General features: G+C 40.4%; 1 protein-coding gene across 1 annotated transcript in view; it reads left to right on the plus strand.

Moving 5' to 3' along the window:
- Window positions 1-7,473: 7,473 nt before the first annotated feature.
- Window positions 7,474-15,201, plus strand: part of ATRNL1 (attractin like 1) — a 543,008-nt gene continuing 535,280 nt past the window's right edge. Inside the window, exon 1 of the mRNA XM_075155134.1 lies at window positions 7,474-7,809. Coding sequence (XP_075011235.1) covers window positions 7,508-7,809 — 302 coding nt within the window. The 5' untranslated portion in view covers window positions 7,474-7,507. The remainder of the gene's footprint in view (window positions 7,810-15,201) is intronic.

Genomic DNA, 15,201 nt, shown 5'->3' on the forward strand with positions numbered 1-15,201 from the left:
TTTGCTGTTGTGCCTTTATCTCTTGCATTCCTTTTTTCCTTATCATTTCTCCGATACTTGCATTTCCCTGAGCTATTTGAAGTCCATTACCCTTATTTTGTTATTCGCAATTTAAAGGAAGAATGGAAGACTTATCATTTTTATGATCTTTTTCACTTGAATTAACTTCCACTTTAAGATTCTCAACCACTTCCTCCTAAGGAATTTGAATTAAATCTAAAATAGATACTTTCTGTGTAATTTCCTCCACTTCATGAAAGAAAAAAGCCGTCCCTAGCACACTCGCAGAATTGAATAGACAATCTATGTCCTGTCTTACTGCTTTTTCAAACAGAGCCTCAGATAGTTGTATTCCCATCTAACCACTAGGTCCTGCCATGTAGGTCTTTCCAGTTTCTGCCCCTTGGATACCTCCAATAGTTGCTATATTGAAAAAGCCTCCTGATCAGAAAATCTTTGGTTTAAACCTGTCATTATGTTCACTTTACTCCTTTTCTCTCCCCTATTTCAACTGGTATTCAACAAATCTTCCTGTCACTTTTTCCTAGACTTCAGGAGAAGTAAATACGCCCTTTACAAGCCACAGCACCTGACTTTTCCTGTGGCTGTTCTTCTAGAATATGCTATGCCCTTCTGTAACTACATTCCAGCACTGCTGTTTACCCAGCCACACCTCTGCAATGCCAATTAAGTCACACTAGGGTATTAAGACTTGTTCTTCCATTTTTTGCAAGTATCACTTTCCAAAGTTTAATGGCACAACTACTCAAGTATTAACTGAGAAAAGAAAGAAGTGATTTTTTAAAATACATAAAAGGGAATGAACAGGAAAATTCATTAGGCTCCAAAAATAGTAACTGGAAAGGAAAATGTGATTTTAGAAAAAGCAATTAATTTCATTACAGTGTTCAAACAAAATATTGAGACATTAAGTATTATAGAGGTTACTACAGTAGCCACTGTTAAAAGTTTTTTAAAAGAAGAGTAAGAAATCAACATGAGATTATATTGAAATAGAATCACTAAGACTAGGCAATATCACCCCAAAGGAGCTGTACCGTGATATAAATACAAAGATGGAAATGTTATTAATCAAAATACTGATTGTACTGTTGATTTAACTGTTACCCAACATTTTACTTTTTTTTTTTCCCCAAAGAGATGAAATTTGTCAGCCTGAAAATATGGACTGAAAAGTCATGCTTCAGTAGCCTTAGAAGAAATTGGTGTAGGACTTACAAAGCTCTTGAGTAAAGTATAATGTGATGAGGAAAACCCAGTAAGCCACTAATAATAAATGCATTCTTCCTAAGTCTTGCAAAGAAAAAATAGTGGATAAGAGAAAATTGGAGCATATGGTTTATTTTGATTTTCAAAATCTTTTAGTAAGGCTTTTTTTGACATCATTCAGCAAACTAGCCTTATCCAGAAAAATGTGGAAACCTCTGCTAAATTCTGAAGGAGGGGTGTAAATCCCTGTAAGGTCAATGGAATTTCATTACCATCAAATAAATTTTTCAGCATTTTGCTGAAACTTATGAATAAAAAGAACAAATACAGAAATAAAGGCAGCAGTGGTATGAATCCTAAAGATCATTTCCTGATTTAGAAAAGAATGAGAGAAAATAACTCAAAGTAAATGCTTTCTCAGCTAGCAAAAGTCTAATAGCTGTGTCCCTTTGGGATCATTAAGGGTATTGGATAAATTCAGTATACCTACTAATGGTGTGCAAGAAAGGTTGAATTGTGAGATGGAGCTTTGCTGACAAGGAAAAAATGCCCTAGCTTAGTCAAGATTAAACAGGATTGTGAGAAACTCCAGAAGGAATAGCAGTGAAAATGAAAAGCAGCAGGACGGATGCAGAAGAATACTTAACAGAAGAGACATTTGCAGTGGAAAATGTCAGTGTTTTCCAGATGATTTGTAATATATTGCAGGATGCATCAAGGTTTCAGCATGGCATACAATTACACATCTATTCAATGGAAAGATGTCTAAAAACTTTTTATTTAAAAAAAATCAAAGAATCATACTCAGAGTCAAGATCAATGTCAACAGATTCATTCCGTCATAGATGGAAAGGCTATCAGGTATAGCTTGGCTATTTAATTTTTAGCATGTGTACAGAAATTGTATAAAAACATAATCTGACTTTATTTCCTGGTTCAGTAGACTTTTATTTGACAGCAGACAGGTGTTTCAAATAATGACAATGTCATTGTCAGTGCTGATAGAACTTGGTTTTGTCTGGTCTCTCTGTTTTTCTGAAGCCTCTTTCATCTTTAAATGGACCTGAAGCCATCTTGTAATTTACCCTGTTATTCTTGATCCAAAGTCCACAATTTTAAAGTAAGTGTGTAAAAATGTAATTTTTTTTTTTTCCTGATGAAAAAATTCTACAAAGGAACAAACATTTCAGTAAAAGTCTAACTCTTTCTTTGTAGAATAGATTTTACACCTTGGCTTATGCACATGCGTAAAAAATATAGAACTGACCCTAACATTTTTTTCTTCAGATATTGGCTTTTGATAAAATAACATAAACATTAATTTTCCCTTCCTTTGTTTTGTAGTTCTTTCTGAGTTTAGTAAGCTTCCTACAGCATTTACAGTCTTTATCATACGTCAGTTTGCTCGCCAATACTTATTGGAGATGATGGTAGCAAACAAGACTTACTGCTGTAGCAAAATACATGCATGGGTATTAAGAAAGGTAAGATTTTCTATCAAGGTTTCATTTTAGGAGGGTGCTAGTGAATCTTCTGTGAACTTTATTTCTTTCTAAATTTAAAAAAAAAGAGTAGGCAAGGGAAGGCTTATATTTTTAATCTTATAAAATTGACTTACCAGTTAAGACAAATATGAACAAAAAATTGTAACACATATTATTCTGTTATCACTAGAATCTGCTGAGTAGGGATAAATTTGTTTTACCTCATGGAAGAGACTGCTGGTTTTCATAATATCAGAAAGGGTTATATGAAATGGCTCAGGTGACTCAGTGTCACCCAATGAAAAATTAGCATGGGATTTAGGGAAAAAAGCCTTATGTTGTCCTCCATTCAAAGTGTTGTGTGCATATTTGGAAAGAAAATGGAAAGCCTACACCCAAGTTATACTTGCAAGGTTCAGTAAAAAGCCTGTACACTGCACACCATAAAGCCTGCATATTCCTCTGATGCGTTAAGCTAGAAGAGCTCTTGAAACTATATCAAATCACTCTGCAGCTATTACCTCCACTACCGCGATCTACATGCTAGTTTTACCAATATGTCATAAGGCCAGCTCAGATCTATACATCCCTGCCCAGAAGCAGTGCAGAGCTTGGCCCCTTTTACTTAATGAGTCTGATAATGTCTGTCCCAAGGAGAAGGGAAAGGGCATGGAAAACATTTGTTTCTCTTAATATCCTTGCAAAGAGGTCAACCACAAAGGTAATCTTTTCTCCTCCCTCTTCTGGTCATCCAGTTATATTGTTCTTCTCAACATCACTGCAAAAATACATCTGCACTAGATACCCTAAGTAGGACTAAGCATCCTTAAGGAAAGATGTTCTCTTTCTTATCCCAAGCAAGGCTTGATTGATATTGGCCTGTAGGAGAGGGCCAGCAGAGCAGGGAGGGGGGTGTGTGTATGGAGGAGAGGATGGACTCTGCTATAGTCTTGTCCCCAGGGTCTTGCAGAAATTCTGAACAACTGAAGAAGTCCGTGTTTGAGGGCTGTTTCCCTTTACCCACTCCACCCTGCCTCACAACAGCAACCATAAAGATCTTTAAATATACTTTAAGCTGTTTTGTTGAATTAACACAAATGTATCAGTGTTTTTCTCCTTGTATACTAGTGCTTAGGTTTTGATAGTAACAGCTAAGAAGCCTTATACTTTACACTTGTTCTTTTTATTTTGCTTTCTTACTACGATGGATATTTTCTTGTAAGGTCTTGCTTACATAACCTTCTACATCACTACTCTAGTCTGTAATCTCATTATCTGTTTTTTTTTTCAGTAACTTAAAACTTTTGATAAGTTATTCAAATGCTTTTAAGTTGTAAATTTTACCCAAGACATTTTAGTACATTAGTCCTTTAAAAGTGTAAACGATTTCTGTGTCAAGAACCAGAAGGATGAAAGGTGTAAAATGTTACACTTCCAAGAAAAGTGGAACTTACAGAGATGCATGTAACGATGAAAGGATTGACAGATCTGACTTCTCTCAGCCAGATCTGTTAACTTATCCAGCACCAAAAAAATCCCATCAAATCAGCATAGAAAAGAACCAATATTGGCATTTGCACATCATTCATTTCTTAGGGTTATGAAAAATCTGCTGCCTTGATGTGACATACACCAGCCAAAAGGTTTGTATTCCTTCATTTTTGTAGCTTGTTACATTTAGCCAGGAGATAGCTGTCCAATGTTTCCTCCTCACTGTTCTAAATCTAGAAACCTTTATAGTTGTGTTTAGGTTTTTAGTTATGATTGTTTACGCAGTAAAATTACTGTCATACTATTCTCTGCACCTCTTATAACAATCCTAGTCCTTTTCTGATGGTCTATTTGAGTTTTTCCTCCAGCTTCAGAGAATTACCTAAAGCGCTGTTTAAGTTTGCCCAACGTAAATTTGTATCTTTTCTTGTCTTTTTTTTTTTTTTTTGCATTCATTACTGGAGAAGAAATTTGGCATTTAATGGACAAATACACACTGAACATTGTGCTTTTGAATAGATCTCTTGCCTGGTAAGGACTGTTGAGAGCTTAGCTTTGCTGTGAATGTTAATTTCAAAAATTTGGCTGACTTCTGTAGATCTGAAGCAAAATCTTCCCTCAGTCTGAGAAAAAGATGGTGCTGGCTTTAGAACATTTTTGGTTGGTATAAAGGAATTGAGAAAGTGGAGGAGGAATGTATCTCCCTGCCATGGTAAGCAAAACTATTGCTTAAAGTGTTTCTGACATTAAAGAGTAGTCTTAGACTTGTAATCTCGTATTAACTGCTTTTCTCATAATGTTATTTAACAGAGGACAGTTGTTCAGCAGCCTTAATCACATGTAATGTTGTACAATTAGCAGACTGTTCGACAAAGGCTTCAGCCTCAGCTTTTTTTCATAAAATGTAAAGCAGCAACACAATTTCCATTTCCTCTCTTTGCATGAACTCACCAATTCATTACAAAACACATACAAAGAGATGTCTAATAGCTAAGAAATGTGTCTGATCCAGAACAATGAAATGATCTATCTCAGCTCTGTTAGGAGGACAATGTACAGGCTCCTGGACTAAGAGCGGCTGTGGTCCTCGTGACATCCTCTGGAATGAAACTGGACAAATCACTTTTCACCTCTCTTTTCCCCACGCACTTTCAGGTATTCCCTCCGTCAAGACTGTAAACTCCTTAAGGCACAGACAGTTTCTCTGTGATATTTGTATTGCGCTTAGCTCTGTCATCCTGGTCTTGGTTGGACTCTTATATCACACAAAGTACAAATAGATACTGCTGGATGTTACTGTGCTTTTTACTGTAGTACTTGTGTACTTTGATTTTTTTGGAAATTCAGGTGAGGGTTTAATGGTATGCCTGGGGAAACAGGTTAGACCAAAACCCAAACAATTCCTCCACACTCCAAGGGTAAGGGCTGCAGAATCTGGAGAAGGGTCGCTGTGGATCTGATTTCAGACTCTGACACGGGTCACTTTGGACCCATCTGTTTTGAGATGGTACCAGGAGATGAAATTAAATACCTTTTCTTTATCTTCTTGGAATAGAGACATCACGTCATAAATTCTCAATTTCAGCTTTAGGAGAAAGTTTTAGAGGGTTTGATTGCTGTTATTTTCTTCATTGCTTGACAGCAAGGCTCATTATTTTTTTCTTGTAAAAAAATTGTAGAATGAAAACAGGTTATAGCAAAGTTGGAAAAGATGCGCAGTGTATGGCAGGTTTTGCAAAAAAAAAGGACATTTTAGGCAACCTCATTACAACGGTTACTTTTGTACAGCTCTGTTTACAAAGCTAGGAACTTTTGTTGCTGGTCATCAGGCTGTAAGTGGAAGGCAACGTCTTGATTCGAACCACAAAATGAGAAGATGGAGGAAGGTAGGGATTTCAAACCAACCGGTGACATCTCTTCTAGCACTAACCCTCATGAGTTCAAAGAAAACCGCCTCTGAACTTCGCAGGACCTGAGGCAAGTACCGGCGCGGCCCGGCTCCCGTGGAGAAGGGATCGAGGTAGCGGGCCGGGGGACATCCGAGCCTTCGGCCGCCGCCGGCTCCCCCCGCTGACCGCGGGCTCCCGCCGCCCGCGCCGCCCCCCCTCGCTAACGGACGCCGGCGCGGCGGGGCGGGGCGGGTCCGCCCCCGCCCGCTGCCCCCCCCGCCGGGCCGTAGGGCCTCCGAGGTCGGGGCGGCTGCAGCGCTCCGCCGGCTTTGTGCGGCGGGCGGCCTGCATGCCCGCGGCGGGGGGCGCCGGCGGGCGGCCCCGGTGCCCTTTCATCCCCCCCCGCCTGATTTTTGTAAGCGTGGGCGGGAGAGGTTTCTGTTGAAGCACAGAGCGCAGGTTGCCGTCGCTGGGCGCAGGGAAGGGGCGGGAGAGGCGTGCGGGGCGCGGGAGCTGCCGGTGCGCGGTTACCCCGGCTGCACCGTCCCCGCTCCGGACGGAGGGGAGGGTGGTCTCCCACCCTCCTCGCGCCGCCGGACGGGCCCCCCTCCCTCCGCCGCTGACGGACGGGCGGAGGGACGGATCCAAACGGACCGGGGGGCGGGGGACGTTACAGCGAGCAGGCGGCTCTGAGAGGAGATGACAATTAGCCTTTAAAAATGGCTGCTTGGAAGCTGTCAGCTGGGACACGGAGGGGCTGTTAACCCTCCTCTTCCACCCTCCTCCCGCCTCCCTTCCCTGCAGGGCTAATAACGGAGCGGGGATAAGAGCTCCTCAGCCCTCTCCTGGCCGCCGAGCCCCCCCCTTCCCCCCGCCGGTGCGGGATGCCGTAGCGGCTCCGGGGCCCGGCCGCCCTCACTTCCCATCTGACTGACTGGCGAGAGGACGGCAGCGGCGGCCCCCGCCTCCCCGCGCTCCTCCTCGCTGCCGCCTGCGTGCGGGCAGAGGGACTACAAAGGAGAAGGGGGAGTCGGGGGGCTACATGATCGAGGGTGGTGCGTGTGCCTGCACGCCGGTGGGGGGCATATCTGGCGAGGAGAAAACACAAGGTCAAGAGGCAGTTCTCCTCCATGGAAGAAGACGGGAGCGATGAGCCCTGAGGAGGACGACGAAGAGAAGGGGCGGATGGCTGAGGGTTGCCGCTGCCGGGCTTCCCCTCGGGAGTGACGGGGCGCGGAGGGCTGAAGGGGCCGGAGGAGGCAGCGCTGGGGTCGGGAGGGAGGGAGGAGAGGAAGGCGAGAAGGAAGCGGGGGGTTTGAATCTCCCTGGCTGGATTATTTCCCCTCAGGGGAAGCTGCCCCAGCCCGGCGTGCCCGGGCGGCGCTGCCATCGCTGCCCGCCGCGCCTCGGCCCATGGCCCCCGCGGCGAAGATGGACCTGGGCAGCGCTGCGAGGAGAGCGGGAGCTGCCCCCGCGCCCCTGGGCGTCTGGAGACCTTTCCCCTCCTCCTGCTGCTGCTGCTTCTCCTCGCTCCTGGATGTGAACAGCTGGCTGCTCTTCTACGGCTTCTTGTACCTGGCCCTCTATGCCCAGGTGTCCCAGTCCAAGTCCTGCGACAAAATCTCCTGTTTCTCGGGTCATTGTGTCAACTCCACCTGTGTCTGCGACCAGGGCTGGGTGGGAGACCAGTGCCAACACTGCCAGGGCAGGTTCAAGTAAGTCTCTGTTTATTACGATTCCCTTTTTCTCCTCCCTACACCCTGTTGTTTTCACTTGCCTGGTGGTTTTTTTTTTTTTTTTCCGCATGTGTCTGCTATGATTTTGTTCATGTGTGGTGGAAGTATGTGACAGAAGTTAAGGATGAAATAGGCTCCTCCACCTCATGGGCCCTCCCTCTAAGAACACAGGACGCAGTCCTCCAACGGAAAATTGTACCCGCTGACTTACCGCTGAAAATAGGCTGCTCCACTTGATGGAAACTGAGAGACAAGGAGAAATCAGCCTAAAGCTGTGTTGCTGCTGTCTCTTCTGGAAGTGTCATGGAAAAGACATGTGCACTTCATGGGGCTGCCCAGGGAGCAAAAATTAGTAGTAGATTTCAATGACTCTTTCCTTCTGGAGAGTGAAAGTGTTTTGCTCGTTCCAGTCTTCCTCCCTTTCTTTCAGGTGTTTTAGCTAAGTGGGCATTAGTCAGGCACATTCGGGATAATACATACTACTTATACATAATATATATTATTAAGTAATTCTATATAATAATATACATAAGTGTAACTTAGTGAAATGTACATCACTCGTGACAGGGTTTGCAGGAGAGGAGAGACTGGTAAATATAAAACAATAACATATTTTTTCAAAGGAGTGAGTGGTCAGTGAAGCTAGAACTACCTTCTTCATTCTTAAAAGTGGATGTGATACCGAGTCATTGATCAGTGAGAAGGAAGCGCACCCTGACACTTGCTTTTCTGTATGTAGTGGAAAAGAAGACTTAATTTATAGGGCTGTCACTTCCCCCCCCGCCCCCTTTGCTATCAGTATAAAGACTGGCTGTGAAGAATACTGTTTGCTGTTATTTCGCTATATAACCTTGGACAGGACATCTCATTTCATTCCCTTGTAAAACACCCTTTAAAAGCTGGAACTCTATTTATTAAGTATATTGACATATACAGCTGTATACAGTTTTAATATCTCGCTAATAACAATATATTGGTGAGGCTGTGTCTTCCAGAATTCAAATTCTATCTTTGGGAAGTACTTTAATAGGTAAAAGTATCAATAATTGTCTGTTTTAAATTGTGTTTAAGTTCAGTTTTCTCTTTGGAGTACTAAAATCAAGCTATATAATTTACATCTCTCTTAAACATTTAATCCGAGGTCGTTCATCCCTAAATAAACAAAAAGTAAATCCAGTAACTTGTTAGCTTGGGAAGTTGAGTAGCTGGGAGTCAGACATGTTGGCTGAAGTAATGTGCGTGCTGCAGAGAAAGAAACAATTCACTGATAATATCTGGTGGATTATTGCATCAGTGAGATTATAACTGAGTTATAAAGGGAATATAAGGCAAATATAATACATTTTACCTGCATATGAACTTGGTAATGAGATTTTAAAGTTGGCCATTTATTGCCTGTTTGTATTGAGGATTTGGGGTTTGTCCTGCTCTGTGCTGTGGAACAATGGGCTAATTGCGTAGGGATTGAGAGTGAGGAGAGGAGGCCCAGGTGAATCTTCTTTGTGTGTGATGATCTGCAGGAGACAGGCTTGCAGAGCTATTATTTCCTTGCTTTAAAGAGATTACTTGTATCCTTTGTCTTGATGCCACTCACAACAGACCCTGACAGAGCATGGGCTGAAGTAAATTTTCATTTCTTCAATTTCAAAGCTTGTTGTGAATTAGCATATTCTCTGAATGGTTACTGGAGCCTTTATCCAGTCCTTACAGGTGTTTCCTTGATATTCTGTTAAAACATTTATGCTTCTTTGCATTGGTTGTATTTGAAGGGTGAGGAGGCACACTGGTTATGTTTTCACTTCTGGTACAAAGTTAATAATCCATCCCCACCTAGAGGAAGTTCTGTCTGAATGTTGAAAGGGCACCTCTTCTGAGCTAAGCTAACACAGTGGTTAATGAGAAATCTATTTCTATTTCACCAAACTCCTAACAGCACATCAATTAACTCCTCTATATTCTTTCATGCTTAGCTTTAGAAATGACAGTGATGCTTGCATTATGATTTTTGTCATGGAAGTAAGCTGTTTCTATCATTTTGGAGATCTATTTTTTTAGCGAGGACATTTTCATAGTGGTATCTTTGATAGCTCATCTTTAATCTTTGTTCTTAGAAGCAAAAATGAAAATAAGCATTCTAAGATTCAAAGCTTTTCAAGTCCTGTGAGTTGGGGATGGCATGAAATATGTTAACGTGCGTTACAACGCAAGCAGCAACTCGGAGTGGTTGTATTTTGAATCCTGAAAATTCAGATGGGTGTTGAATGGCTGATGAGTCAAGTCTATGCATCTCCAACTGAAGAGCTGGAAAATGAATGTTAGTTTGCCTTATGGCCAGGTCGTTGAAGACCTTTCTGACTGCTGTGGTAATTGATGGTTTGACTTATTATCGTGGAACATTTGCATACTGTTTCTGTTTGTCTGTGAAGCGTGGATATCTGCTTTATACACAAGTAGCCATGGCTGGACTTTTGCAGCAGTGGTACTTTCATTTGACAAGTTATGTTGGATGTATATCACTTTTGCAGCACTTGCTTCTGTCAGTAAGAATTATTACGAAGGATGTTTCAGAATGACATAAAGATTGAAGAGTGTGTTTGGCTATTATAACTGCATTAACAATTAATTTATGGGTTGTAGATACAATGTATACAAGTGTTAATAGAACCTTTTTTATTATTCTAAACATTTACATTGTTTCAATGTTTCAGCAGTTTCAAGTGCCTGGGTGCGTCTCTGTTATGCAAGATTAAAATTGAACTTTTAATGACCTAAATTGGACACGTGTAAAGCCTGTTTTCTGTCACTAGATTATTTGAGGAAACAGATTTTTAAGGGTAGGCTTAAAACACTTGAAAATAAAAGGGTCTTTATTTTTCTGCATATAAGCGAGGTATTTTTGCTCTTCTGGGAATGAATGACTTGCATTAGCAAGCATCAGAAACATTATCGAAAGAGAAATAATCTACTTAGGGGTAACTTGGGACCATTAATTCTTTGGTGAGAAATGTGTAGTATTTTTGGCTTTGTTTATTTCTTTTCTGGACTGAGAAATAACAACATAGCAGAGAGACATCAAAAAGAATTGATCAATCTTAGTAAGCAGGTGTCAATTGACAATGCTATGGTAACCTTGCCTTTTCCCTGTAGGAGAACTACTGAGTAAGTAGACTATTTGCAGATGTTGCTCTGGACTGGATGAAAGAAGGGCAGATGGGAGGAAAAATGGGCAAAAAGATTCTCTAGCACTACTTCATTACTCTTATTTATCAACTTTTGTATTTACTCCTTGTATTGTGAAGCATGTGGTAACTCGTTATATAAATGGAAATGTTGTTATTATTACTGCATTGCATTCACATCCATGTCAGTCACTTTTCAAAATGATCTAGGCCTCATCTCTGCCTGGCAGTAAATTATTTTACTCTCTGTTCAGGATGGATATCTGAGTGCAATTCTGACTTCTCTCTTAAACTTTTTTTTTTTCTTTCTCCCCTCTTCCCTTCTGTGCTGACAGAATGCAAAAACTTTTTTTTTTCCTTTTTTTGTACCAAAATAAAAAAGAGAAATTTAGTTATAAAAAGAGAGGGGAAAGGAATTCTGTCTACCTGCTTACGGGAGACAGGTGAAAGATAAGAAAGCCAAAAGGTGAGCAGGTTCTGTTTTTATAGCAGGGAGCTTCAGACAGCACAGTTCCCAAGATGTAAACAAAAACACAAGCATAAAAGCACAGTGTCCAGTTTTATTCTGATAGATTGATTTATTAAGGAAATGAAGTTTTTAATGCTACATCTGCCACTCTTCCTTCCCCTATCCTATATTTGAATTTCTTGGTCAGTTAGAGTTTTCATGATGATATGAGTTTGGGCAGAAGGGAGAGGGAAAGGCTGCCCAAATCAGTTGTGTTATGAGACTCCAGGGAATTCAGGGAGACAAACATTATGAATGGCCCAACTGCAGGAAAAGCTGCAGTCACAGCTTCTATGTATTTAGATGTCAAAGTCAATCAATCGAGATGCAGCACTATGGGAAAACAGGTTTCATTAGTTTTGCTACTCACAGAATGACTTCTTAGAATGAAAAAAAAAAAAAGTTTCCTTCAGGTTAGAGCAAAAAAGTTACCCCTTTCTCTAGCTCTGGTTTGTACACTGGTGTGTGGAAGAGCATTAGAGAAAAAATTGTGCATTAAACTGCTCTTCCTCTTAAGTTTTTGAGTACCTGAATGACTGGAAATATCCAGTCTTCTAAAATACTGTCTTTAAAAAAGTAGATTGTGTCTTCAGTTATCACTGTTTATTTGGTAACCTGTGAGTCCCAATTGACATATGTAACGAAGCAGACTGTACAGGGTAGGTGAGCACCTTTGAGTACCTACTCTTCAGTTAATCTGCTTTTCCTAGTCCTAGATACCTAGTTCTTATGGAAAGAGTAAGAGCAAATTGATCTGTTTGATTATTAAACCTTGTCTCTAGATGTTTTTATTGCACTTGTAAATTACCTCCTGCATGCTCTCCTTAGTTTCTAGAGCTCCTATAAAAGATTCTGCGTTCTTCAAGGATGAAACAATTTCCAAGTACAAGAACCTTCACAACTGAAATGTTAAAAGGGTATCAAATTTTTTTATTCCAGGCAAAATCCTTATTTCTAGCTAAAACTCTGAATTCTGCTGTCTGCAGAATGACTCACGCAAGGAAAGTGTCCTTAAATTGCAGATTGTAAACAAACAATAATGTTGTATAAGAAATGATCTTTAGAAAAAAGTTAGTTTTAGCTGCAGCCAGTTGAAGTTCATGCTGCTGTGAAAAGGGGTGACTTTATCCCTTACACTTCTCTTTGGTTACATCTTTCTGCTTCTTACGTAAGCATTAATATTCCTGCGGAAAGTAGAAAAGTATCAACAGTAACATATCTCCCCACCTCCCAGCCAACTTTTTTTTAAGCCAGCTCAGTTTCCTCATGTTATTCCACTTGTGTAAGTCTCCTGCTGACCCAAAGGAGGTAGCAGGAATGGGCAAATGTGGATGGGAAAAGAAAATTGTCCCTTTTAGAAATGGTACAGACATAGATTGCCTTAATTTTAATGTGAAACAACGTCCCCATTAAACTGGTGCAACTTCTATTATACAGGCTATCAGTTGCAAAACTGCCTTTGTCATCAGCATGGCCTGTATCTGATTCAAGACATATGCATAATTACTTTTACTGATATCAGTGGAATTGTGTGTGAGATTTTACACCTGCAAATTGCCTTTCTATAAGTCAACATTTGAATGTTGATATAATTAAACTAGTGGAAACATCAGTGATGATGATTTTATCCTTATAAAATGTGACCTTTATTTAAATTGATTTTAATGATGATGCTCTGAAAAATATTTCTTCCAATGTGAGTTATTCTCTCCGTCTGTATTAAAATTTTAAAATACAGCAATAGTTCATATGATAAAGAGATTTTGAGTTTGTAAGGAATATATTTTTTATTACAATCTTGTTTTGAAATGTAGAAGCAGAAGCCACACGAGCATACTGAACTCCTCTTACAAGCTAAACAATCTGCACTGAAAAATGTTTTTTGAAAGGAAAACAATCTTTGAAAACTTTAAAAAATGATTTTTATTAGGGTGTATTTTTTGTTGTTGTTTAATACTTCCTATATAAAATCATGGAATCATTTAGGTTGGAAAAGACTCTTAAGATCGAGTCCAACCATTAACCTAACACTACCATAGCCTACCACTAAACCATTGGAATGTTTTCTATGGGTTTTCATAGACAAGACCAGAAATGAACTCTCTGACTACCTGTTCTTCCACCTTGCCATATGCAGGCTGTAGGGTAACTCTGAATTAATTCCTGTTTGAGTTGAACACATGCTTTAGAAAAGCATCTGTATATGTCTGAAAAGACTTCCAGTGACTGAAAGTCCATTACAGGCTTTCAAAATTCTTCCATTGCTTAGTTATCCTCACCGTTTTCTATCACCAGCAAAACCAAATGCTTAATCCTCCTAATCCAGAAAATCTACCCTACCTCATTTTTTGTTTCTCTGAGTTGCCCTGTTTTCTTGTGTTGTGAGTCATGCCTTCATTGCAGAGTCGTCAGTATGTCAGGCTTATGTTCCTGTGTAGGTGAAATTATTGTCAGCTTTTCCTCACTGAGAATGGAGGAGGGGTGCTCCTTGAGTCGTCTCAGCATAAAACAAGTTTTTCCATCCGTTATTGCTCTCTTGGTTTTTAGCCTTCCTTATTTTATCAGCATTCTTGAGCAATGAATGCCAGAACTAGATGCTTGTCTTTTGGTAATGGTTATACTGGTGAAATGTAGAAGCAGAGCAACCTCTCCCCTGCTGCTTGGTGTCCTGCTGCGTGCAGCTGCAGAGAATGCTTCTAAGCTTAGCACTGTGCTGGCAGCTCAGTCCATTATTTTCGCCTCACAAGTCTTCTCAGAGTTGCTGCATCCTCCATACCAAGTGATTGATACGTGGCCCTGCTTTTCTCAAACTAGTCCGTGAAATGAACACAGCCTCCCCTGTTCAGAGTGATACTTAATTGTGGGGCTACAAATATGTATGTGTTTGGGATGGAGCTATGTTCTTTTAAAAAGACCCCTCTTCCCCCCTCAAGCAGTAGATAATTAACAATGTACAGAGTCCTTTCCTGTGTGTAAGTCTGAGACCATCTATAGGATTGAATCCAAATGCAAGTTAGGCAAAGGGCTCGTGGATTCTGGAGTCTAGTTTGTTTGCAGACTAAGCAGTTCGTTACTTAAGCAAATAAGTGTTGGAACAGATGGCTGATGACCCTGTCAGGCCTTCAGACAGCACCAAAGGCTGGTTGCCATTGCTATGGGTGTGTAAAAAGCTCAGTTGTATCAAATGTATCCATAAATGCTACATAAATGCCTGTACCAGTTATAGCATTTAATATTTATTATGTTTTAAATTTAATTTGGCAAATAAATAGTCTCATGCTGTTTATCTCTTACTTTATCTACTTACTTTAACCAAAAAGAAGGAATGATGATCATATTTTGGAAGGCATTACCATAGTTCATGTCATCTTTTTAAAATAAGTATTTTTTGAGAGATCAGTCTATCACAGTGCAATAGAAATTGATTTAATTGTATCAAAGTGTAGGCAGAAAAGGTAGGAGGTAATATGAGTTACTACAGGAATATCCTTGGGATATTCTTACACATACTAACTGAAGTGCTGGTGAAAAAAACCTTACTTTAAAACACTACTACATAGACAATAAAAAAAAAATGCACTGGAAAACTCATGCAGTATTGAAGAATAATTACCTGTCAGTGTCCATGGAATTTTTTATTAGCTGTATAGTCTTGGAAAACATGCTACAAAGTTGATGTAAGGA

This window comes from Calonectris borealis, chromosome 7, assembly GCF_964195595.1.
Source record: "Calonectris borealis chromosome 7, bCalBor7.hap1.2, whole genome shotgun sequence".
NCBI lineage: Eukaryota > Metazoa > Chordata > Aves > Procellariiformes > Procellariidae > Calonectris > Calonectris borealis.